Here is a 23,728-nt window from a genome sequence, read left to right as displayed (position 1 = left end):
GGCATTTTTTTTCACTCAGCATAATTCTCTGGAGATTGAGCCAAGTTGTTGCATAATCAATTATTTGTTGCTTTTTATTGCTGAGTAGTATTCCATGATATGTATCAATGATTTGTTCCTTTTTTTTTTTTTAAAGACAGGGTCTTGCTCTGTCACCTAGGCTAGAGTGCAGTAGTGCAATCATAGCCTCACTGCAGCTTTGAACTGGGCTCAAACTCCTGAGTAGATAGGACTATAGGTGTGTGCCACCACACCCAGCTAATTCTCTAATTTGTTTTTGTAGAGATGGGGTCTTGCTATGTTGCCCAGGCTGGTCTTGGACTCCTGGCCTTAAACAATCCTCCCACCTCGGCCCCTACAAAGCTCTAGGGTTACAGGTGTGAGCCACAACATCCAGCTTCATTTACTTATTGAAGGATATCTGAGTTGTTTTAAAATATTGGCTATTATAAAACTGCTATAAACATTTATGTGGAGGTTTTTGTGCGGACATAAGTCTTCACTTCTTTGGGATAAATGCCTAGGAGTACAATTGCCAGGTTATGTGGTAGTTTTATTAAGAAACTGAAAAACTGTTTTCCAGAGTAGCTGTACCATTTTACATTCCCTCTAGCAATGTGTGAGTGATCTAGTTTCTCTGCATCCTCACCAACATTTGGTATTGTCACTATTTTTTATTTTAGCCACTCTTGTGTGGTGATAGCTCATTGTGGTTTTAACTTGCATTGTTTAACATCATTAGCTAATGATGCTAAACATTGTTTCATGTGTTTTTCATTTGTATATTATCTTCAGTGAAATGTCTACATCTTTTTATTTTTTATTTATTTATTTTTTTTTTTAAGACAGAGTCTCGCTCTGTCACCCAGGCTGAAGTGCAATGGCATGCTCTTGGCTCACTGCAACCTCTGCCCCCCGGGTTTAAGCGATTCTTCTGCCTTAGCCTCCTGAGTAGCTAGGATTACAGGCACCCGCCATCATGCCCAGCTAATTTTTTGTTTTTTGTTTTTTGTTTTGTAGAGGTGGGGTTTCACCATGTTGACCAGGCTGGTCTTGAACTCCTAACCTCAGGTGATCCACCCACCTCGGCCTCCCAAAGTGCTAGGATTATAGGCGTGAGCCACCGTGTCCGGCCTTGCTTGTTTTCTAATTGGATTATTTGTTTTTTCACTGTTTTTCTTAGAGTTTTTCATACAATTGACCCTTTATATTTGTGGGTTCTGCATTTGTGGATTAAACCAACCATGAATTGAAAATACTTGGAAAAATATTGCATCCATACTAAACATGTACAGACTTTTATTTTTTGTCATTCCCTAAAGAATATAGTATAATAGCATTTACATTGTATTAGGTATTAAAAGTAATCTAGAGATTATTTAAAGTATACAATAGGATGTGGATAAGAGTTAAATGCAAATATTGTGCCATTTTATGTCAGAGACTTGAACATCCACAAATGTTGATATCTGAGGGAGGTCCTGAAACCTATGGATACTGGGGACAGCTATATATTCTAGATATTAATCCTTTGTCAGAAAGGAAGTGTGCAGATATCCTTTCCCAGTCTATGTTTAAAAAAAAAATAGTTTCAGATCAGTCTGTATCTTGTCTTTTCATCCTCTTAACAGGGTTCTTCACAGAAAAAAGTTTTTAATTTTGATAAAGTTCAGTTGATCAATTTTTCCTTTTATTGTTCATGCTTGTGGTGGTCAAGTCTAAGAGCTCTTTGCCTAACCTAAGTTTCTCTACTATGTTTTTTCTAGACCTTTTATTACAGTTTTATATTTTACATTTGTGATCCATTTTGAGTTAATTTTTGTATAAGATGTGAGACTTAGATAGCTTAAATCAAGGTTCCTTTGTCTATATTGTTCCAGCACCATCTATGGCAAAGGCAATTTTTTTTTCCTCCATTAAATTGCTTTTACACCTTTGTAAAAAATCAGCTGGACATACTTGTGTGAGATCATTTCCGGGTTCTGTATTTTGTTGCATTGATTTTTTTGTCTATCCTTCCACCAGTACGACAACATAGTATTGATTACTGTAGCAGTATAATAGGTCATAAATTTTCTTAGTAGTTATAGAACTATTCAAATTATGTTTCATGTTGAGTGAATTTATGGTAGTTTGTGTTTTTTGAGGAAATGGTCCATGTTATCTAAGTTATCAAACTTATATGTTTACAGTTGGTTGTAGTATTCTCTTATTGGCCTTTTGATGTCTGCAGGGTCTGTAGTGATATCGCCTGTTTCATTCCTGATAATGGTAATTTGCATGTTCTGTCTTTTTCTTTGTCAGTCTTACTTGTTAATTTTATTGATCTTTTCAAGAGCCAGATCTTTGTTTCTTTGTTTTTTCCTGCTGTTTTTCTGGTTTCAATTTTATTGATTTCTGCTTTTATCTTTACTATTTTCTTCCATATGCCTGCTTTGCATTTATTTTGTTCTTTTTCTAGGTTCTTGAAGTAGGCGCTTACATGATTGGTTTGAGAATTTTCTTTTTTATAATGTATGCACTAACTCCTAAAGATTTCCATCTTAGCACTTCTTTAGCTGTATTCCATAAATTTGGTATGTTTTATTTTCATTTTCTCTTAATAATTTTTAAAATTTCCTTAAGACTTCCTCTTTGACCTGTGGATTATTTAGAATTGCATTGTTTCTCTTCTAAATGTTTGAAGATTTTCTTGTTATCTTACCATTACTGATTTCTAGTTTGATTCCATTGTGATCAGAGAACACACATTGTGTGATTTCACTTCTTTTAAATTTGTTGAGGTGTCTTTTATGGCCCCAAAGTATGGTCTGTCTTGTTACATGTTCCATAGCCACTTCAACAGAATGTGTATTCTGCTGTTATTGGGTGAGTGTGTTCTGTAAATGTTTAGATCGTGTTGCTTGGTATTTTCAAGTTCTATATTCTTGCTGATTTTCTGTCTAGTGTTATACCAGTTGGCTAGAAAAGAGTATTGGATTATAGATTTTTCCATTTTGTATTTCAGTTCTATTGCTTCATGTATTTTGTAGCTATGTTGTTTTGTTCGTACACATTTAGGATTGCTGTGTCTTCTTGGTGGATGGGCCCATTTATCATTATATATGTTCCTCTCTGTCCCCATTTATTTTCTTTGCTTTGAAATATTTTGATATTTATCTGGTATCAATATAGACACTTTTGCTTTCTTTTGATTACTGTTTATGTGATATATCCTTTCCCATCCTTTACTTTTAACTTTCCTATGTTATTTAAAGAGAGTTTCTGACAGACAGCATAGAGTTGATTCATGTTTTTTAATCCACCCTGCCAATCTCTGTCTTTTCATTGCTGTACTTAAGTCATTTATAGTTAATGTAATTATGGATATGTTAGGGCTTATTTTTTGTTTTTTTTCATTTTTATTTTTATTTTTTTTCTTTGTTTTCCTGTGGGTTACTTTAACATTTTAAAAGAATTCCATTTCAGTTTATCTGTGGTATTTTTTAGTATATCTATTTGTGTAGCTTTTTAAATGATTGCTGTAGGCATCACATAATACATACTTAACTCTTTATGGTCTTCTGGTGTCAACATTTTACTAGTTCAAGACACCTTATCTCCCTAGATGTGTTTTTGCTCTCCCCTATTTATAATTGGCTCAGATATTTCCTCCACATATATTTAGAACCACATCAGCCAGTGTTATAATGATTTTTGTTTTAACCATCAAACATAATTTGGAAAACTCAAGAGGAAAATGAAAACCTATTGTATTTACCCATATTTTTGCATACCATGTCCTTTTTTCTTTCCCCACATTTCAAGATTCCATCTTATTGTTTTCTTTCTATTTAGAGAGCTTCCTCTAACCATTCTTTTATGGTAGATCTGCTAGCAACAAATTATCTTAATCTTTCATCTGATAAATGTTTTTATTTTCCTTTTATTCCTAAAGGATATTTTTGTTGAATACAGAATTCTGAATTTGGCAGCATTTTTTTCTTTCAGCCCTTGAGAAATGTTCTACTTTTTTTCTGGCTTCTGTGGTTTCTGATGAGAATCCCACTGTCTTGTTACTGATGAGAAATGAATTATCTTATTACTGTCAAGTGAAGATGGATGTCCAGAGTCCCACGTGTTCTCCACTGATACCACAGTAAGAGGGTAGAGGAGGGATTCATTGCCATCTAGTGAGAACGAAAGTCCTGGCTTCTACCTGCCGTCTCTGAAGCCACGCTGAAGGGTTAGAACATCTGCTTACAATGTTCTAGGCTCTCAACATTTGATGGTGTGGGTATGGGTGGGTCACAGGTTTTTTTGTGTGATGTTTGGCTAAAGTATAATAGTTACTGTTTAAAAGTTTTCTGTCTTGCTAAGGTGCCGCTTTCCTGGTCTTTTACCAGAGAGAGCAAGATCTTACTGAGTTACTGAGGGGTTTTTTTTTGTTGTTGGTTGGTTGTTTTGATATGCATGCATTGGCGTTTCTAGTTGCCGGCTTCTTCAGCTCCAAGTCTGGGATATATGAAGCAAAAAAGAAAACTCAGAGAACCTACCACTGTGTCATTCTTGGATCTCAAGATCCTTTATTTGTCTGCTTTTCCTCCACAGTTCAGTCTTCTTATGCTTGTTTTACATATAATGTCCAGTGTTTTTATTTATACTTAGTGGGAGAAATAGGGAAAAGTGTGTCTGCTCCATCTTCCCAGAAACAGAAGTCCCTGAGCAGTTGTTTTTAAAGTAAGATACAGACATGATATTTTTTACCTTAAAATACTTCATGATGTATCTTCTGAGAACACAGATACCTTTCTACATAGCCAGGACTTCATATCATGTCTAAAAATTTAACATTGATAAAATGTTATCTAATATAGGATTCCTATTCAGATTATTTCAGTTGTCTCCAAAATGTTTTCTTTGGTTATATTTCCCCGATCCAGGATTATGCATTTCATTTGATTGTCGTGTAGTTTTTGGTCTGTGATACAGTCTCCCAGCCTTTTTGTTGTTGTTCTGTTTTATTTTGGTTTTGTCTTTCATAACACTGACTTTTTTAAGGGTTCAGGCAAGTACCATATAGAATGACCCACAATCTGGATTAGTCTCTGTTCCTCGTGATTAGATTAAGGTGAAATATTCTGGCAACAGTGCTATATGGGTTGAATATCTCTTGTTGCTTCAGTCAGGAAACGTGATAAGTTTAATCATTTGGTTAAGATGGTGTCTACCAGATCCCCATTGCAAAGATATCTTTTTCTTCTTTGTAATAAGTATTATGTGGGGTAGAGACCCATTATTTTAAAAAGCCCTGGAAAACCATGAATTAAATATATATATATATATATATTTTTTTTTTAATTACTGGAAAAGCTAGCTCATTTTTACAGTAGCATTCCAAGCAATAAGTATAGATAAAAACTGGAAATATAAAATCACCATTAAGCGAACACCACAGTAATCATTGTTGCAGGCAAGAATCATTAATGGATACTAAAATTAATGGGCAAAAGTATGATGAGATAAGATATTCACATAATCTCAACTCCCTGCCCCAAAGACAATAATTGCAAAGAGAATAGATACCACCTTATTAAGTGATCTAATTTAACATGTAGTAACATGTATTGCATATCACCTCTGTGGTATTCTTGCCAAAATTGTATAACCTCATTTCAATCTTGACAAAACATCAGACACACCCAAGTTGAGGGACATTCCTACAACATAACTGATTACTACTCTTCAGGACTGTCAAGGACATGAAACTTTTTTTGTTTAAAAAAGATGGAGGAGCTGTTACAGATTGGAATAGACATGACAACTAATGCAATACAGAATCCCAGATTAGATTCTGGACCAGAAATCTAGTGGGACAGTTGGCAAAATCTGAATAAAGTCTGTAGATTAGCTAAGAGTATTGAATCAATGTTCATCTCCTGGTTTGATGAGGATACTATGATTGCATGATGATTACATGATTACATGATGATTATACTATGATTAAATAAGAGGATAACTGGGAACAGGGTGAAGAGTATACAGGAACTATTTTTGCATCTATAAGTCTAAAATTATTTCAAAAGAAAAAGCTATTTTTTTCTATTTCTTCAATCTTATATGATGAAAATCACTGATAAATACTTCCAATTCATTTTGCTTGGATAGCAGTCTTCTTCTTAAGTAAACAGTCCAAATTTATATAAGAACTAAACATATTTAACAGAACATTTCCACATTCTTTCTGCATTATAACAGACACTGGAATGTCCTTCCCATTCTGAAGCCTGGATACAGTTCCCCAGAGAGACCTGGGCCTCTCTCCTTAGACTTTGTGATTCCTACACTTACCAGGTTGTGAGTTTTAGACATCTTCTAGAAAACAGTTTATTCACTCAACACATTGAGCACTTACTGTGTCCCAGGCACTGTTCTGGGCACTGGAGATAAATGAGGAAATAACAGTAAAAAATCTCACCCCTCATGAAACATAGATTCTATTGAAAGCCTATGGATGACAAACAAAATAAGCACATTTCTCAAGTATGTTTATAGTATGTTGTGGAGAAAAATAAAGCAGTAAAGGGTGAATGTGAGGATAAGCAGGGGCGGTGAGGGGGAGTACTTTCTTTACTGTTTCATCTAAAATAGCACCCACTATCATTCTTATCATTCTCTATCCCTTTTTCCTGCTATCTCTTTTTCAAGACATAACTATTTGATATTACGTATTTAAAATACATCTATAATTTTTCTCCATTAAAATTTAATATCTATATGAGCAAGGGCTTTGTTTTACTCACAACTGAAGAACAATGCCTAACTTGTAGCAGGCCCTCAGTAAATATTTGTTGAGTGAATTCTCCCTCAAATGTTCAGTCAGATGCTGTACCTAGCATAGTTCCTTGTTTTCACTGGGGGACTAGTAAAATGTTGTGGATTTCATTAATACTCAGACTCAGGTTATATAAGAGTCCATTTTGTAGAATAGCTTGTATGCACTTTTTGTATTTTCCTGGGTGAGAATGGAACCCCTGCAGACCCTGGGAATGCTTCTTAGTTGCCTGTCACCATGGGGAATTTGCCCAGCCTGTTTACAAGGGAATCATTCCATTGCACTTCCATTTAAAATATGATACAAAATGCTTTTCTTCTGAAAAATGAAAAACGTAAGAGGAAAAGTCTATGTCCCTTTCAAACTGTGGAACTTTCATAGCTGAATGTCTTAGATATATGCTACATTATCTTATCCCTAGATAAAAAAATAACCTTATCCATTCTTGTATTTTACTCTCTGGCCTGTTACAATTTTATATTAGAAATACCTGTTTCTTTTCCTGTAACACTAATCATCTTTCATTTTTATATTTTGAACAGTGTTATTTACTTGTCTACTACACCGGCTGGAGGAATGTCAAATCTTTTTTGACTTTTGGCTTAATATGTCTATGCAACATGTATCTCTATGAACTGCGCAACCTCTGGCAGCTTTTCTTTCATGTGACTGTGGGAGCATTTGTTACACTACAGATCTGGCTAAGGCAAGCCCAGGGCAAGGCTCCCGATTATGATGTCTGACACCATCCTTCAGATCTATTGCCTTGGCTTCAGGGGGAAAAGGAGGGAACATATCATAACTGCCACTGTGATGAAGAAGCTGTTCCCCACAAAGGAGAAGCTCTGCTTTCTTTCTCTCCAACTTTCCTTTTTTAAAATCAGCATGGCGTGCCTGTGAGCATGGAAGACCTTCTAGGAAAAGTCCTCAGAAGAATGCTGGCCATGAGATTATCATTCAGAGGAGAAGATTTCTCTCTTCAAGGCCGTAACAGTGGAAGAACAGTCGTATGCCATTGGAAGACTTGGCCAGCCGTCCTGAATCCTTCCTGAAGAGTTCAGAAAATAGATGTGGTATTGCTCTGAGGACCAGGCAGGAGGAACTCTACAGTCTGAGTTTGCCTTTGTGAGGCATTAGTATAGACCAAATAAAAAGCTGCAGAAATTGGAAAGTTTATGTTTTAAATAAATGACTGTGATAAATATCAGATTTTACATTGTTGCAATGTGCAAATATTTTCTTTGCTTTGAAATATTTTGATATTTATCTGGTATCAATATAGACATCAGATTTGCACATTTATGGTACTAAGAGTTTATAAAGTCCAAGATGGTGTGAAATTGGTTCTTTTTACTTTTATATTTTTGCTTGAATCTTAACTCTGGAAATCACCTGATGTAGAAGAAGGCTGTGATGAGCTCGTCTCTGGAACATCACAAGTATTGAAAATACAGTAATGGATGTTTCCTTTCTAATCCATGTTTATTGTTTCTTTTGAAATCACGTCTAAAAACTATGACTCATTAGACTATAGCTGTTGTTTCCCAAACTTCAGTCTCTTGAGTACTACTTGTATTATTTTCTTAATATTTATCTTTTATATTTTAAAGTTTTTTTAAAAAACGAATCCTGCTCCAAGTGGAAAACCAGTATCCGTTTGCCATAAATAAAAGGTAACCACAAAATAAATAAGACGAACACAAAAAATGTTTTTCAGTTCTAGCTAGAAACTAATGCCTAGAAAGGCTCCGAATCTTAGACTCGCGCTTTGTGGCAGTGAGGGAGATGTTACCAGCACCAGCATGAGGCACTGTCTCTGGAATAGTCAGAGGATGAAAGGAAACTGTAAAGGGAATGACGTTCTCATTGTGATTCAGCATTACTCTGTGTTGTGCACCACTTAAAGACATCTTGTTTGCCACCAGTGGCATGGGTCCTGCACTATGGAAATGCTTGACTGTACTAAGAATCAGAAGGTAGCTTTCCTAGCAACTCATTATTTTATGGCTTTGAGGAATTAAGCCCCTAGTATCTGAGATAACTTACTTGCTTTTTGATAACGTTTTAAAGATTGTTTAAGCAGTTATGAATTAATAATATAGGAAGCACAGTGTGATTCCATTAGCAAAATCTGTAACTCTCATGGTTTTGGAAGTCATCTTCATGAGTGATTTTCCTTTGTTTTTTAAAGAAAATATTTCAAACAAGGAATTCAAAGGATGCTGAAATTGGATATCATCCAGAAAAACAGATCCCATTACATTGTAATTGTTGTTACTGGGCATATTGATTAATTAGAAGAAATAGTCCAGAGGGTAAAGTTAGTGAACTGTCTTGTTTGCGTGAACCAGTATTTGTGGATATGTCTAGAACTGTAAAATCTTGCTTAACTAGAATGTTAGTCTGCACCCTCCTTTTAGGAGAGTGAGGTAAAAAGACGGTAAGCTTATGATATCAGGGATTCATGTAAAACAGGAAACTATAGTTTGCTCCAGTTTTCTGCTCTAACAAAAGTATACATATTCTGAGAGATACCCCAAGGCATCACAATATCCTGAATCATCAGAACACCATTGAATTGTGTTGGGCATTTTGTAGCCAGGAAAGTGAAGTGGTTCAATTTAGAAAGGTTGTCAAGCCAGGCACGGTGGCTCGCGCCTGTAATCCCAGCACATCGGGAGGCTGAGGCAGGCAGATCACTTGAGACTGGGAGTTTGAGAACTAGCCTGGCCAACATGGTGAAACCTCATCTCTACTAAAAATACAAAAAGCTGGGCACGGTGGCGGGTCCCTTTAGTCCCAGCTACTCGGGAGGCTGAGGCAGGAGAATCGCTTGAACCCAGGAGGTAGAGGTTGCAGTGAGCCAAGATCATGCCACTGCACTCCAGCCTGGCCAACAGAGCAAGACTCTGTCTCAAAAAAAAAAAAAAAAAAGATTTTCTAAACTAATGGTTAAAACAGAGTTTTCTTGTAAATAGGGAAGTTGGAGCGTTCTGGTTAATTGAGATTTGGCTCTGTATTGACATAGCTCGCACTGGTTTGGTTTAGGAGCTACCTCCTTGTCATTGAATTGACCAGTTACAATGTTTGGTATTCAGATACATTCAGCAAGAACACTTGAAAACTCCTCACCAACTATTTTTAAAGCTTACTTTGTTTTTGTTTTTATTTTTTCACTGGCTATTTTGAATAAGAGGATGTTTACATCTTAATGTAAAAAAATGAAAAGTATAAATGTTTTATGTATAGAAATGTTTCATTATTTGGTGCCTATATCTCCATGTTTATATCATTTCCCTACCTGTATCATGTTGCCAAAAAAAGAACTGAATTTAGAAAAAGAAATTGGTGTAAAGAAGTCCTGGCCAGGCACGGTGGCTCATGCCTGTAATCCCAGCACTTTGGGAGCTCGAGGTGGGTGGATCATGAGGTTAGGAGTTCGAGACCAGCCTGGCCAACATAGTGAAACCCCTTCTCTTCTAAAAATACCAAAAAAATAAGCTAGGCATGGTGGCGGGCACCTGTAGTACTAGCTACTTGGGAGGCTGAGGCAGGAGAATCGCTTGAATCCGGGAGGCAGAGGTTGCAGTGAGCCAAGATCACGCCATTGCACTCCAGCCTGGGTGACAGAGTGAGACTGTCTCAAAAAAAAGTCCTTAGGCTCTTTAGAAAGAATCACATTAGGCCTTCATGGTGTATGATCTTATGTTTTATATTGCACTTTTACTTCTAAGAACAAGCCTGAGTTTACCTCCTCATAGTGAGTTTTGTAGCATAGGAGCTACAGTAGTAGCTGCCCTCATTCTAAGGGGGAGGACACAGAGGTGATGAGATGGTAATGACTTACCCAGTTCACATAGCTAAGCACACACAACCCTGATCTAGTGCAGGGCTCTTTGCACTAGCATGGAACTAATGAAGGTGACCAGTGTTATATTCAGGCAATATGACTGTTCTTGGTAAAGCCAAGGAATTGAGGGGTTCTGAAATTGGTGAGTACAGGCCTGCTGCTGGGATATTTTATCCTAAGAGGTGCATTTTAATTTAGATAATTCCTCAATACTGCTTTTTGATTAAGGTATACCATGAGAGCAAAGATACCCTCTTTTATATACTCAAAATAATTGCAATATTTGCTTGCTTTTTTTTTGGTCTGTATTTGAAATGTATTTACATTAATACCTGGCCTCTTTCCCAAAAGCACTTGAAGCAGCATACCAAGAAAAGACATATACAACCATGTTAATGAAATATGAACAGAAAGGGAAGAAAAACAAATGAAAATTGAAAGGAGGATTTACATACATTATTGTATGTAAAATTTGATTCTGGAACTTTCCGGAACCAAGGCTAAGGGAAGGGAAAGAAGTTATGCACTGCCCTATCAGTAGGTCAGAAGCATACCGGTTCCTTAGGGGGAGCCTTTTCTGATGCCTTCCAGTAAAGGTGTTCTCACTGGGGTCCTGTGAAGTGCTAAAATGAACAGAATTCTCGATTTTCACACATGTACATGTTATGATTGTGCCTTGGATCCTTGTGCCAATTTTCAAAGGCTTCCATTTCAGGGTTTGGGGGATTTGTGTAGGTGTGGTTAATAAAGGATTTTGTTTTCATAAGAATCCTAAGCTGAAAACAAGTATTAAGCTTGAAAATCATTTGAGACAAAGGCCTTAAGACATGGAGAACCTTTACCCAATTTTGCAATTAGCACATTTATATTGCAGTAAATGTGGTCTTCACAGTGGAATCTAGTGTGGAGAGATGGATGGCTCCATTTCTGTTAGGCTGCGTGTGGAACCCCATTAGACTCCTACTTTGTAAGGGGTCCACAGAGACCAGAAGTTTGTCATAAGGGACCTAACCTCCGTGGCTCCTGAGGTTAGCTGCTCCCCTAAAAGACAATTGCTTGGCCTTTATTTCAAAAGGTTTACTAAGTGACCTAAGGCCATACTCTGAGCTGTTGGGTTTCCAAGAAACTCAACAAAGTGTGTGTGTGTGTGTACACCTTCCTTGTTACTATTTTAACAGACTTTTGGCTCACTGTAAGAGTTAGAACTTCTGTGGAGTGTGTGGTAAAAGAACACATACAGCCGGGCGTGGTGGCTCAAGCCTGTAATCCCAGCACTTTGGGAGGCCGAGACGGGCAGATCACGAGGTCAGGAGATCGAGACCATCCTGGCTAACACGGTGAAACCCCGTCTCTACTAAAAAATACAAAAAAAAACTAGCCGGGCGAGGTGGCGGGCGCCTGTAGTCCCGGCTACTCGGGAGGCTGAGGCAGGAGAATGGCGGGAACCCGGGAGGCGGAGCTTGCAGTGAGCTGAGATCCGGCCACAGCACTCCAGCCTGGGCGACAGAGCGAGACTCCGTCTCAAAAAAAAAAAAAACACATACATTCAAGAGCAGCCACCACTCAAAACCACGTTGAACACTTAGCCTTACCACAAGTTATAGGTCACTCTTTAGGGCCACATTCTTTGTCTATGTTCAAGGCTTTATAGTATTTTTCTGCCTTATTATCTCTAAGGAACCAAAGTCTTTCTCCCTAAAAATGCTGTGGTACAATAAGATCTGATTTTAGGGTTAAATTGACTTTAGCAATATCCTCACTAAAAGTTAACAAAAGAAACCCGGCTCCAGGGGTTATGACTGAGTTTGTGCGAAAGGGCTGAGTCCGCTGAGAATGTACTCTGAGCATTACTGGTAAGGTTGGAGGTGTCTGATCATTAGTGTTCTGGGGCTGCTGTTGAATGTTGGCAGATTGCAGCCTCCTGTTTAAGCATCGAGCTTTTCAAAGAGAAAAACTGGCTGCCACTCTTGCAATGTCTCTTTCTTGAGTGGCCAAGTTTTCTAGGTTATTTAGCAGATGAAATCAAAAGAAACGTGGAAACACTGGTTGGAAGCCACATGGCGCGCATCCTTCTGCTTGTTAACGGTGAGTGGTGTTGATGCGTGGGCATTCAGGTTTCTTCTGCGTTGGCAATGCTGATGTGTAATCAGTTTTCTCAGCACAATTGGGGGTTTTAGGAAACAGTGAGAGATCAGCCTTAGTTCTCAGAGTTTTTGAAATCAATATCCTAGCCTTATGAATCGTTCCTTGTGTTTCCTTGGCAACAAACAGTATTTTCAGCCCAAACCCACCCACAGTTTACATTCACCCCTTTCTCCTGCATCTCACAGCGCAGCTATACAAGCATCACCCAACAGAAAGCACATTCAGGCGCCATCTGACAACAGGAAGCAGGACTCAGGCATTCCACTCCCCATTTGCTCCTGGTGTCCCCTCCCCAGCTCTGCCTTGCTTGCTTACCTTCTTTGTGCCAGCACTTTTCTTTGAGGTTGGGTTGCAAAGGATCTTACCTAAAGATGAACAAACTATTTCTCCCTTGCACTTTGAATTCCTCCAGTGCCTAGGACTAATGAGAATGCTTATTAGCTCATTTTTTGGGCCAGTGCTGGCTTCTCCGTAGTTAATCCTTATGGCAGCATGAGGTGGAGCAGGGGACGCTATATCATTTACATTTGAGGAAACCAAGACTTAGGAACCTGTCTTTGTATGATATGACACTTAGTGGTGGATGTGAAGTTCAAATTTGGAGTTTGGGTTTAAGCCGCTTAAAAGTTGGTGCTCATTTTCCTATGCCACAGTGCATCTCAGAAAGAAACTTCTTAGGGAATGTGTGTGTTACGACAGCTGGGTTCTTACTGTTTTAGCAGCAGTGTGAACAGATGAAGCAGACATGAAGGGGGAAATGGCAATGTATGCTGTGTGACAGGCACTATGGTAAGCATGTCATCTTCACTGAAAGCATTTATGAAGGTTTTCTCTTTTGAAAATGAGCCACCTGGGCCATGAAGAAGTTAAGTGACTTGACCACAATCACAACCTAACCCAAGTGGTAGCATCAGGATTTCAGTCCGGATCTGACTCAGAACTCAGATGAGTTCTTAACTACCATGTAATTTTAAGCTGGATAACATGGAAATATGTTTAAATATATAAGGAATATATATACAGGTAATAAGAGATCAGGTCAGTGCTAACTCCTACAGTATAGATGTCCCAGGTTGAATAAAATAGTTTCCTAAAATCTCTACATTTATAAGAATGACATAGGACAGATGGCTGCAAGAGGTATAGTGAAGCTTATGTATACCTTAGCTATTGGGGCAAGAAGTATACATTTTAGTACTTGTACTAAAACTAACATATAAATTAATGACTCTTGATAAGGAAAATAAAAGCATTATTGGTGATTTGGGTGTTACAAACATTGCTTTGCCTAGCAAAATGCCAGAATGGGTTGATTATTTGACTTGACATCATTTCATGGGAATTCTGTTAGGTGATTAGGGAATTTGTGATCCCTCTGAAAACATTAACCAAAAAATAGAAGAGAACTTTTCACAGTGTAAAACAGTGTTTAAGAGTTTGGAGCCAGAATCATCCCTGGCTCTCTCTTTTACTAGCATGATGACCTCAGCAAATTACTTAATCTTTCTGCCTCAATTTCCTCAGATGTAAAGTGGGGATAATAATCATACCTTTGGCAAAGCAGTGTTCTGATGATTGAGTGCGTAAATGTAAAGCACTTAGAGGCTGGCACAGCAAGTGCTAGGAAAGCATTTGCCACCACATTGTGGTCTTCCTTGCTGCAGTTACTTTAAAGGTAGTAAGAGTCTTAAATTGCAAATGCCCCCGAATGTCATAAATCATTGCACAAAACTTTTCAGAAGCCACCACTTAAGTAAGAATCCCATTGAAATATCTAGCAGGCAGGTGCTTGTGGACAGACTTCTGGGCAGGGCACTGGAGGTGCATCCAGAGAGAAGAGGGGGTTGAAGGACTCACATTTGCCAAATGCCTGCTGTATGCCAGGTGCTTTGCCCACCTTAACAAAGTCCTCCAGAGGGAAGGAAGTAGGATGAAGCCCCGTGTCACACACCTGGGAGTGGTAGGCTGTGCTCGCCAGTACCTGCAGAGTCTCTCAGGCACTGGGGTGCTGGTGAGTGAGGGAGGTGCCTCTAGGAACCTTGCCCTATCCAGTGTGGAACCAGCATTTTGGTCCCAACACACCTGACTTGGAACATTCGAATCTGATCTACAGTTTGCTCATGGATGGTGGCAGCCCTCGTGCCCACACTCTAAGGGCCCTCGTGAGTGTGCACATGTGTTGATGGGAAGTTGAGGGGTGTGGGGAGGCAGCCACAGCCTTCAGCTGCAGTATCATGAAGATGCTGGGGACGTGAGAGCTAAAAGGCACTCTTAAATTGCACAAATGCAACATGGATTTTAAAAGAATCTGAGGCAAAAGAGACCCTCCAAAAAAACCCATGTGAGCCGGGAGGGGACTGCCACTATGGCTAACAAAGTGGGGAAGCAATTTTGCAAAATAAGAAAACTAGTGTCAGGCTAACCAGAGATGCTAACAAACCTGAGATTCCAGGCAGATCTAAATTAGAAATCGGTCAAGGGAAAACACAGTGATAGTCTCCCTTATGGATTCCAGTGAGAATTCTTTAAATTCATGGTCCTGGTGGAGTAGCAGTAGGAGAGAGAGGCCCCTGGGGATGCATAGGCCCTCAGTGATTCAGCTCTGCTCACTAGACACTCAGGCAGGTGAGGTTGGGCGCTAGGAATCCCGTGGGGACTGGATGCCTGCCTACTTGGCTCTCAACCCTAGGTGAATCTTATCGTCTTCACCGTCTTCCTCCCCTTCCCTCTCTGGACCCTCTGCTTGCTCTGTGAACCTGGATTGATCTCCACTCGCCCCTCACTCCTGAATGGGGCCCTCGAAGGGAGAGGCCCCTGGCTGTGCTGATGTCGTGAACGCTGCTGGGCCGGACTGGTGTCTGCAGGAGGACAAAGCAAAGGCTGGTTCTGACTTTGGTTTGAAGGTGATTTTCCCACAGATTCCCCCTTGGCACGATGCTTTTACCTCATTTGTCTGTGCCTTTGGCTCTAATCTTAACGTCTTAATTACATTGTGTTTACATTTGCACGGTACATGTGGTCTGGCACTTGAAGACTGGATGAAGAGTTACACAAATATTTAGACTCAGGGAGTGCTAGTGGAGAACCTGGAGACCAGCCACTCCAATGCCCTCATTTGCCTTTGCTCATGTCCGTCTCATCAAGCAGGGACGCTGCAGGTGGGAAAGAAAGATGGCGAGAGGACAGCCAGTATCACATTTTCCTTCCCAAGACAGGGATGAAAAGCCACCAAGACGGCTTTTGTGAAAATCCGGAAGGACAAGAAAAGCCCAGTTTAGTCATCGGATCTCATTTCATCTATTGTTAACCTTGACGAGTGGCGAGCCCACTGTTCCTGCCAAGCTCTTCAGTACCCAGCTAGATGGGCACCCTGAACAGAAGTGCTTCTGGGCTAGTGCCATAGGGACTGCTCTGAGTACCAGGGTGGCCTCAGGCAAGGCTCCGGTCTTTTCTCGAATGGCTTCCCAGGCCTGAGGAGGCACAGGTGAGAAAACGTATGTGGAAGCTCTCTACACACCGTGAAGTTCATCCAAATGGAGCGGGATGGTCGCTGGTCTGCTGTGCCCACCCCCTCCCCAACCCATAAATAACAGCAGCCTTTCCAACTCTCCTTCTGATCCCGTGCTCAGTGTTGGGGGCCTTGCGGTGGGCAGCCAGGGCCAGCATGGCCAAGCCCTGTCAGTTCCCTTCCCTCTGAAGGTGAACTGGACAGCATTTGTTCTCTGTAGCGTGTGATTTGGATTTAGACAAATTCAAAAACTGCCGGATTTCAGAGCGTGTTTGTCACTGCCGTCGTCGTTCTCTTGTTCAGGCAGCAGTGAGAATCTGCTCAGCACTTGTGAGCACTATATGCTGAAATGCCTGAGAAGGCTTTCCTCCCTGCAGGGCCCTGGGCTCAGCACCTTTTTCAGGCTCCAGGAAGCTCATATCCCGCTGATGGACGGCTCGTGGTCCTCGCAGCACTATGGAAAACCCGCAGCTCCTGGCATCATTTACAAGCCACCCAGGTAATTTCGCTTTTGGAAAAGTTCTGTGAATGTATTTCTAACTTTTGTCTTAAGAGTAACGTGGCTAGCTGGTGAATATTTATTTCCAGCCTCTCCAATGCACCAGGATTCACTGTCTTCCCACTGATTAGCTGCTACACTCAAAGCATCACCATGCTGGCTGAAGTCTGGTCTTGGTTTTAGTGATGTCTGCTGTCAGTGGGCGTTAAAGTGGTGTTCAAAACTCACCCCACCTATCAAAAGCATCTTTTCAAATAAACGGTTATTTAGTATTCTAGATACGAATATGCCTTTGGAAAAAAGTAGACCCTCGTAAGGGAAGAACAAGTAAGTTCTCTGGGACTAGCTCAGTGGGGATGGGGTTGGAAAGGGCTTTTGAAGGTTTTGAGTTGCATTTCCTTGGCGTCTACACGGCGGTTTCATGGAGGCTGCCTGAGGGCCTAGTCTCTACTGGCCACAGCAGAGTGGACGTTGTTTAGGAGCTGAGGTTCCCACTTAGGCCAATTGGCCCCTAAAGTTTGAACATGTAATCATTCGGTCTCCTTTTCTAATGAATGTACTCCAGCGTGAAAACTTCTCAGCGTTAAAGTCACACCTCAATAAAATGGCATCTTTCACCAGGCACGTTGAAGTCCTAATGATGTCTACCTTCTTTGGAGCAGGAGGCTACATGCCCAGGACTGTCACATCTATGTCCCCACATGGCTATTGGTCAGTGAAGCTGTGAAATCTTTCACTGCTGCCTTTATTTACACCTGTGTTCAACTTCACGTGAGCAACCCCCTCTGAATTTCTTTCCTTAACCCAAATATAACCTGGCATTTGATGGCACAGCAGGCAGGAAGTGCTGACAGGGGCCCCTGCCTCCCCTACCACCTCTCCCTTCCTCTCAGTGGGGAGAGGAGTCCTAGGCCTGCAGGAGGTTCCCTGCATGGGGTTTGATGGCAGACAGGCCTGCTCTGAAACTCATCTCTGTTCATTACCAGCTGTGTGGCCTTAGGCAAATAACTCAACCTCTCTGTGCCTCAGTTCCTTCATCGGTACGATTAAATGGGATAATGTTTGTATGGCGCATATCCCAGTGTGGCACACAGAGAGTGCCATCATTAGCTATGCAGGTCAAATCAGTTCACTTCTGGCCTGCAGCTTGTCCGCACTCACCTGCTTGGGTCCTTTCCATTATCTGTGTTCCATGCCTGTGTTTTCACCTTTCTTTCTCGTGGCATATAAACATGTTTGGCTCATCTGTTTAGAGCATCCTTCCCTGGACCTGGTCTTTTCTGTTCTGATGCTGGATTTTGTATCCTCTTCACTCCTGGTCCCTACTCAGCCCTTGTTCCTCAGCCTCCTGTCCTGGGTGCACCTGCTCCCCAGCCCCATACACTGACTCTTGCTACGGTCACTAGTGTTCTCCCACTGGCCGCCACAAGGACCGCAGTCTTCAGCCAACATTATCTCTATAGCAAGGTGCTGTCCCCTGCTCAGGGGAGTTCTCTGCCCTCTGTGACTCCCCTCCCCAGCACCCCGAAGGCTGGGTGCACTGTTCTTCACACCAGGGCCAGGGCCCCCTGGCCCAAGCTGCAAATCAGACCAGGACACATTACCAGTGAAAGTGTTTAATAGTTAAATTATTTAAATAGACTTTTCAATTTCCATGGGAAATCATAATCGTATCTGTTTTTGCAAGAGTAGGAATAAAAAGAGTGCACACCCCTTAGAGGGAACGAAGAGCTAGCACTGCACCTGCACGCTGTCACCAGTCACTGCTGGGATGAGAGAGGGGTCCCCATGGGGCCGGGAGGCCATGACCATGGGGGAACACGGGATGAACTCAGCACACACACTTTACTCAGGTTGGAAGCAGAACGAAAACCCAACACCACTGGCGGGCGATGTGGAGGGGCAGGGAACTTGAGAACAATAGCTGGAAGAAACCAGGCCTCCAGCCCTCGACAGCAGGATGGCAATGCAGAACTCAAAGGATGGAGCAGCAGAAGCATGGGACAGACTCAGGCTTGGCAGTTTTGGGTCCGCACACTTTGTTTCTCAGAGCTGTGTTCGAATTGTGGTGGGATTAGTGTGCGGCGAGGGGAGGGTGGTGCTAGAGCCCAGTGAGAGGTGGTGCAGGTGGATATCAAAGTCACATTGTGGCAGCTGGCACAGAGCCACCGCCTCATCGCCTCCAAGCTCATGTTGGAGGTGAGGATCATTCTAACCTGAGAAGCAATGGGAAGATTTGGGCATGGGCCCTAAGGAGTCCATCGAATTCTGTGGTAGAGTATCATTTTCCAAATGCCTTCCTCATAGCTTATAAAAATAGTATTTTTTTCTTGGTATATTTAACTGCCTTCTCCCGATAAAACAAAATTCCTGCTAGCTTTCCCTGTGGACTCTAAAGCTGGGCTCTACCCATTCCTCTGCCTGGTTTGCCGGTGGAGGTCAAGGCCACTCCCTTTCCTCAAACCTGAGGGCTGCACATTGCAACCCTGTCTGAGTGCAACCCTGTCTGAGTGCACAGCTCCCGGAAGAGCCACCTGCACCTTGGCCAACTGAGTAGGCCAGGGAGGCTTGGCTTTCTTGCCCCAGCCTGCAAAGCACCCGGCCTTCTGTAAGCACTCCAGAATCCGGGGGAGCCGCCTCTGTAAGCAGCAAACGTCTGAAATCTCAGGGCGTGGAGGGTGGAGGGCGCCACACTGCCTGCCTCAGGATGAGGTTGCTTCCCTTGGTTCCAGCTCGGCCTGGGATGGGAAAGCAGCTTTTTGTTTTCTTATCATTCAATCTGCGTTTTGCTTAGGGAAAGCAGGGTGTGTGCATGTGTGTACACACGTGTGCGTGTGTCAGAGAAAGATGGGGCAATGTGTCCATGCATCCTCCTCCTTAAGCTGAGCATATGGTACCCCAAAAGCACACACCCACTGCTCTGGTGGTACCTGCGAAAACCCAAAACTGCCAAATCTGAAAGGAGGGAAACGCATCCTGTGTGAGACCAGTTCCACAGCATGAACACACGCACATATACACCAGTACATACGCCAACATACGCACAGTACAAATGAGCACACGCCTCGCTGTGCACGGCTGTTTTCTAATATAGAGAATTTACAAAATATAGAATTTGGCATATCTGTGAGATCTCCAAGGCTTTCAATAATACAAAATAAAAAATACAAAAAAGACAAGTGGGGATCCCTGCCCTCCCCCCGAGTGGCGTCCTCGTTTGCTTGTGGGTCTCTTACACGCATACAACTAGCATAGTCTAAAGAAGGGCACGGAGAACTTGTTTTGTTTTATTTAATAAATATTTTTCTCAGAATCACCACTCCTTGCTTGGCGTCCTCTTGCCTCCCCCTCATAATTAGTTCTGTTTCCCTCCTAGGGCACTGTCTGTGTGCGTGGAGGTGTGGGCAGAGGACCACGATGAAGGCCACAGTCCCTCCAAAGCCAGCACTCCTGCCCCAAAGCCCCTGCAGGCGCAGGGTGGCGGCCTCTCTGTCTGAAGTTTAAAGGCTCACATAGAAAAAGCAGACCCCTGGGGTCCCTAGGCTCCCCCAGGCCAGAGTCGAGCCTGTCTACCCCCAGCTGAGTCGGAGGCCCCTCCCTCAGCCCTGCCCTTGTCCGGGCCGCGCCACACACACATTCCCACGGCTCCTTTCCACCTGTGCAGCAGCACCTGTTAGAAAACTCAAGCTTCAGACCCAGTCTAGCAGAGTCTTCTACAGAGGGAAACATCTTTGGTCAGCTGGGTGCTCGCAGGACGCTGGCACCCCAGGGCCTGGGACGGAGGCCGCTGCCCACCAGCAAAGGCAGCAGCTGCTCTGGAGTCCAAGTGGAAAATCTCAACAGCGCAGCCCTGCGGGCTGGAGCATGGCTTCCCCGCCACCCCCGGCACACAGAGAAGCTGCTTCCGTGACTCTGGAGGCCAGGCTGCCTGGCACCGTTGGCCAACAGCTGCTAACTGAGCGGGGGCCCTCCATTGAGGAAGTAGGTCATCATCTCGCCTTTGCCCTTGACCTTGACCACGCCCCGGCACTCCAGTTGGTACGTGTTGGCGGCCAGCACCTGGTACATGTCCGTGGTGACCTGTGGGGGAAAAGGAGGAGAGGGGACAAGCCACTGATGGCCTTGGCCATGAACTGCTGTGGGGTAGAACCACCTCTGACTGCCCAGCCCTGCTGCCACCCCTGACACAGAAGGAGGGGGCAGATGCTCCACTGTGGCGCTCTCAGAAAGTGACAGCAGCTCACCGTGGAAGGGATCCTAAGAAAAGAGTGATGCCAGCTCTCACCCTCAGCACCTGTTCGTGCCAGGCACTGTGACGGGCAGCTTGCGTGTGCTGCTTCAGTGCCACTCAGTGTGGCCTGTGGTCCATGGACTGACTGCCCTGAGTCCAGGGAAGTTCAGGAGTGGAGAGTAAGGGCGGGGGAGCTTTCACAGCCATCTGACCTGGCTGCAGCCCGTCTCCAACGGTGTCCCCGGTGCGCTGTACAAAAGCATCCCTCCGTGACAGATCAGAATGATTTTTAAAAGCTGTTTTTCACCACAGGTCGTTTGAGAGCCTTTGCTTATCTCACTGCATCTTCCTGTGAGGTGACTACTATTATTACCCTCAGGCTCAGAGCATCTAAGTCACGTGCCTGAGGTTACACACTTAATAAACGGCAGGGCCTGGGTTTAGGTCCAGGTCTTGTTACCTGGCTCTGCTTTAGCTTTTGGAACAAAGAAGGGAGCTCACTGATGGCTTCATTAATTTCACTATCCCATTGCTGGGTGAAAGAGGAGAGTGGCGGGGGACAGGTGTGGGGAGTGGCAGCACGGCCAGTGCCTCCTGTGATGATCCAAGAGCCATTTGTGAGCGTCATCAGAGCTCCCCACCCCAGCCACGCTGCAAGCCCACTGCCGGGAGCACCAGGGAGCAGGGGCGGGAGTGCTGGGTGGGCTGCTGAGAGGGACCCCACTGTGTTACTAGCTGCAGTTCCTGTGTGGCAAAGCCCCACGCAAGGTAAGGTGCTGGGTCATTGTGGTGGCTGCTGTCCCTTGCACCTGTCCCTGAATGGGCTGGAAGCCTTGGAAACACACATGCCTCTCGCTCCTATCTCTAGGCCCATCCCGCTGCCCTCCTCAGCAGGAGGAGGTGAGAAAAGGCCATCAAGGCCAGGCCCCTCGGCCAGCTTCCACACCCCAGCCGGGTCAGCTTCCACACCCCAGCCGGGCCAGCTTCCACACCCCAGCCGGGTCAGGCTGAGTGGACCAGGACTGTGCTTGGGGTCAGGCTCTTTATTCAGAGGCCCTGTGGGGGAGAGAAGTCGGGACATTTAAGCAGTATCATCAGTGTTGGCAAAAGGCCTTAGAAGCAGCACAGTTAGCACCTGGAAAAACTGAGACCAGGCGAGCTGACTTCCCAGAGCCTCACACAGAACTGTGGGTGAGGGCCTTGCAGGGGACTACTGCCCAGAGCAATGCCTCTGCCATCAGACTACAGCAGGGAATCAAGGAAGGCTCGAGAAAAAGCAGCAGCTGAAGAACAGCAGGCCTGGAAACCACAAGCCCAGCTTGCAAAGGAGGGAGCAAGGGGAAAAGGCCTCTGAGTCTCTGGCCAGGGCCCTTGGCTGCTGGGGCTGGGGGAGGCACCATCCCAGGGCCAGCAGCCTCCACTGGCTCTCCTGAGCCAGGCCAGGAATGCTGCAGGCTCAATGGGTAAGACCTGCTCCCTGCAGACATCTTTGTATCCTCTCTGTGTGCCTGGGCTAGAAGGCACTGGGGCCTGCATGTGCACTCTCGGCTAGGCCTCTACAATCAGATCCACTCCCAACAGCCCCCAATCCCTTCCATGCCCAGTAGAGGGCTCTGCAGAAGCCTGAAGATCTGTCCAAGGTGCTGAGGGCCTGAAACACAATTGTGTTCTCCAAGCTTCCAAGCGTCAACAGCCCCAACACCCTTGAATCTGGCTGCAGAGATTCTGAGTGGGAACTTTGGGTGGCCTGTCCTGAAGACCTCTCGGTGTCAGACACAGGCCCTCCCATGGGGGTGAGGGGTGGCGGATTCTCCTGCACTCACCTGGATGCGGTCAGGTACACCAGTGCTGTCCATGCGGCTGGCCACGTTCACGGTATTGCCCCAGATGTCGTACTGAGGCTTTCGTGCCCCTATCACCCCGGCCACCACGGGGCCGATGTTGAGCCCTGCAGGGGAGAGGAATCAGCCACACTCATCAGGTTAGGACTGACACACATCTGGCTTGACCTCGCCACCATCTCTCTCTCCACATGCCACAGGTCCTGACTCCCAGCCTGAGACACCCATGGGCCTCCAGGCCCAAGGCCGTGCTTAACCCTGCCTCCCGCTTCTCTGCTCCTATCAAATGCCTGTGAATGCAAGACACAAGGAGCCTGCACCTGTGTCCTCGACACCTCTCAACCAAGAACGCCCTCTTCAAGGCCTCCTGTATAATGCAGTTGCCTTTCCCTAATCCTCTTTCTCCTGTAGCCATTTAGGCTCAACCTATCAGACTGGCTGTCTCCCTCTTCCTCATTTTTCTGTTTCTTTCCTCGCTATTCTCACTCTTAGATCCTGGCCAACTCATCGCCCTGTGCCAGTCTCCTCTCTCCGAGTACTCCTGCTCCCCCGCCTCTGAGCTGGGGCAGGCACACTGCAGCGACCAAGCTCCAGCCACCACTTCGGCTCTCCTCCGCCCACCTTCCCAATCCCACCCAAGGCAATGCTGAGCGTCACTGCCTCTGAGCCTTCGATGAGCTGCTTCTCTCTCCTGAGGCGTTCTCTTTCCTCCTCCCCAGGCTAAATCCTGCCCCCACGTATCTGGTTCAACTGATATTCTCTAGACATTTCCTGTCCTGTCTCCAGGCATGGGGCAATCCTTTCTATGTAACCTGCCGGTCTCATACTGTCCTCACTAAG

The 23,728-nt window shown here is 43.9% G+C and overlaps 2 protein-coding genes across 7 annotated transcripts in view; one reads left to right on the top strand and one right to left on the bottom strand.

The window, feature by feature from the left end:
* The window catches only part of SEC22A (SEC22 homolog A, vesicle trafficking protein), a 70,217-nt gene extending 61,696 nt beyond the window's left edge, over positions 1-8,521 (top strand). For all 5 annotated transcript variants that reach the window (XM_074033293.1, XM_045385520.2, XM_074033292.1 and 2 more), the window contains one exon: positions 7,357-8,521. In XM_074033293.1, coding sequence (XP_073889394.1) covers positions 7,357-7,557 — 201 coding nt within the window. In that variant the 3' untranslated portion in view covers positions 7,558-8,521. The remainder of the gene's footprint in view (positions 1-7,356) is intronic.
* A 9,895-nt stretch (positions 8,522-18,416) lies between these two features.
* The window catches only part of ADCY5 (adenylate cyclase 5), a 164,380-nt gene continuing 159,068 nt past the window's right edge, over positions 18,417-23,728 (bottom strand). For both annotated transcript variants that reach the window (XM_045385522.2, XM_074033291.1), the window contains exons 20-21: positions 22,871-22,995; positions 18,417-20,896 (exon numbers count right to left, since the gene is read on the bottom strand). In XM_045385522.2, coding sequence (XP_045241457.1) covers positions 20,768-20,896; positions 22,871-22,995 — 254 coding nt within the window. In that variant the 3' untranslated portion in view covers positions 18,417-20,767. The remainder of the gene's footprint in view (positions 20,897-22,870; positions 22,996-23,728) is intronic.

The sequence above is a fragment of the Macaca fascicularis genome, chromosome 2, assembly GCF_037993035.2.
Source record: "Macaca fascicularis isolate 582-1 chromosome 2, T2T-MFA8v1.1".
Taxonomy (NCBI): domain Eukaryota; kingdom Metazoa; phylum Chordata; class Mammalia; order Primates; family Cercopithecidae; genus Macaca; species Macaca fascicularis.
Note: the sequence above shows the minus strand (reverse complement) of the source record. Positions and strands in the feature narration are given on the sequence as shown.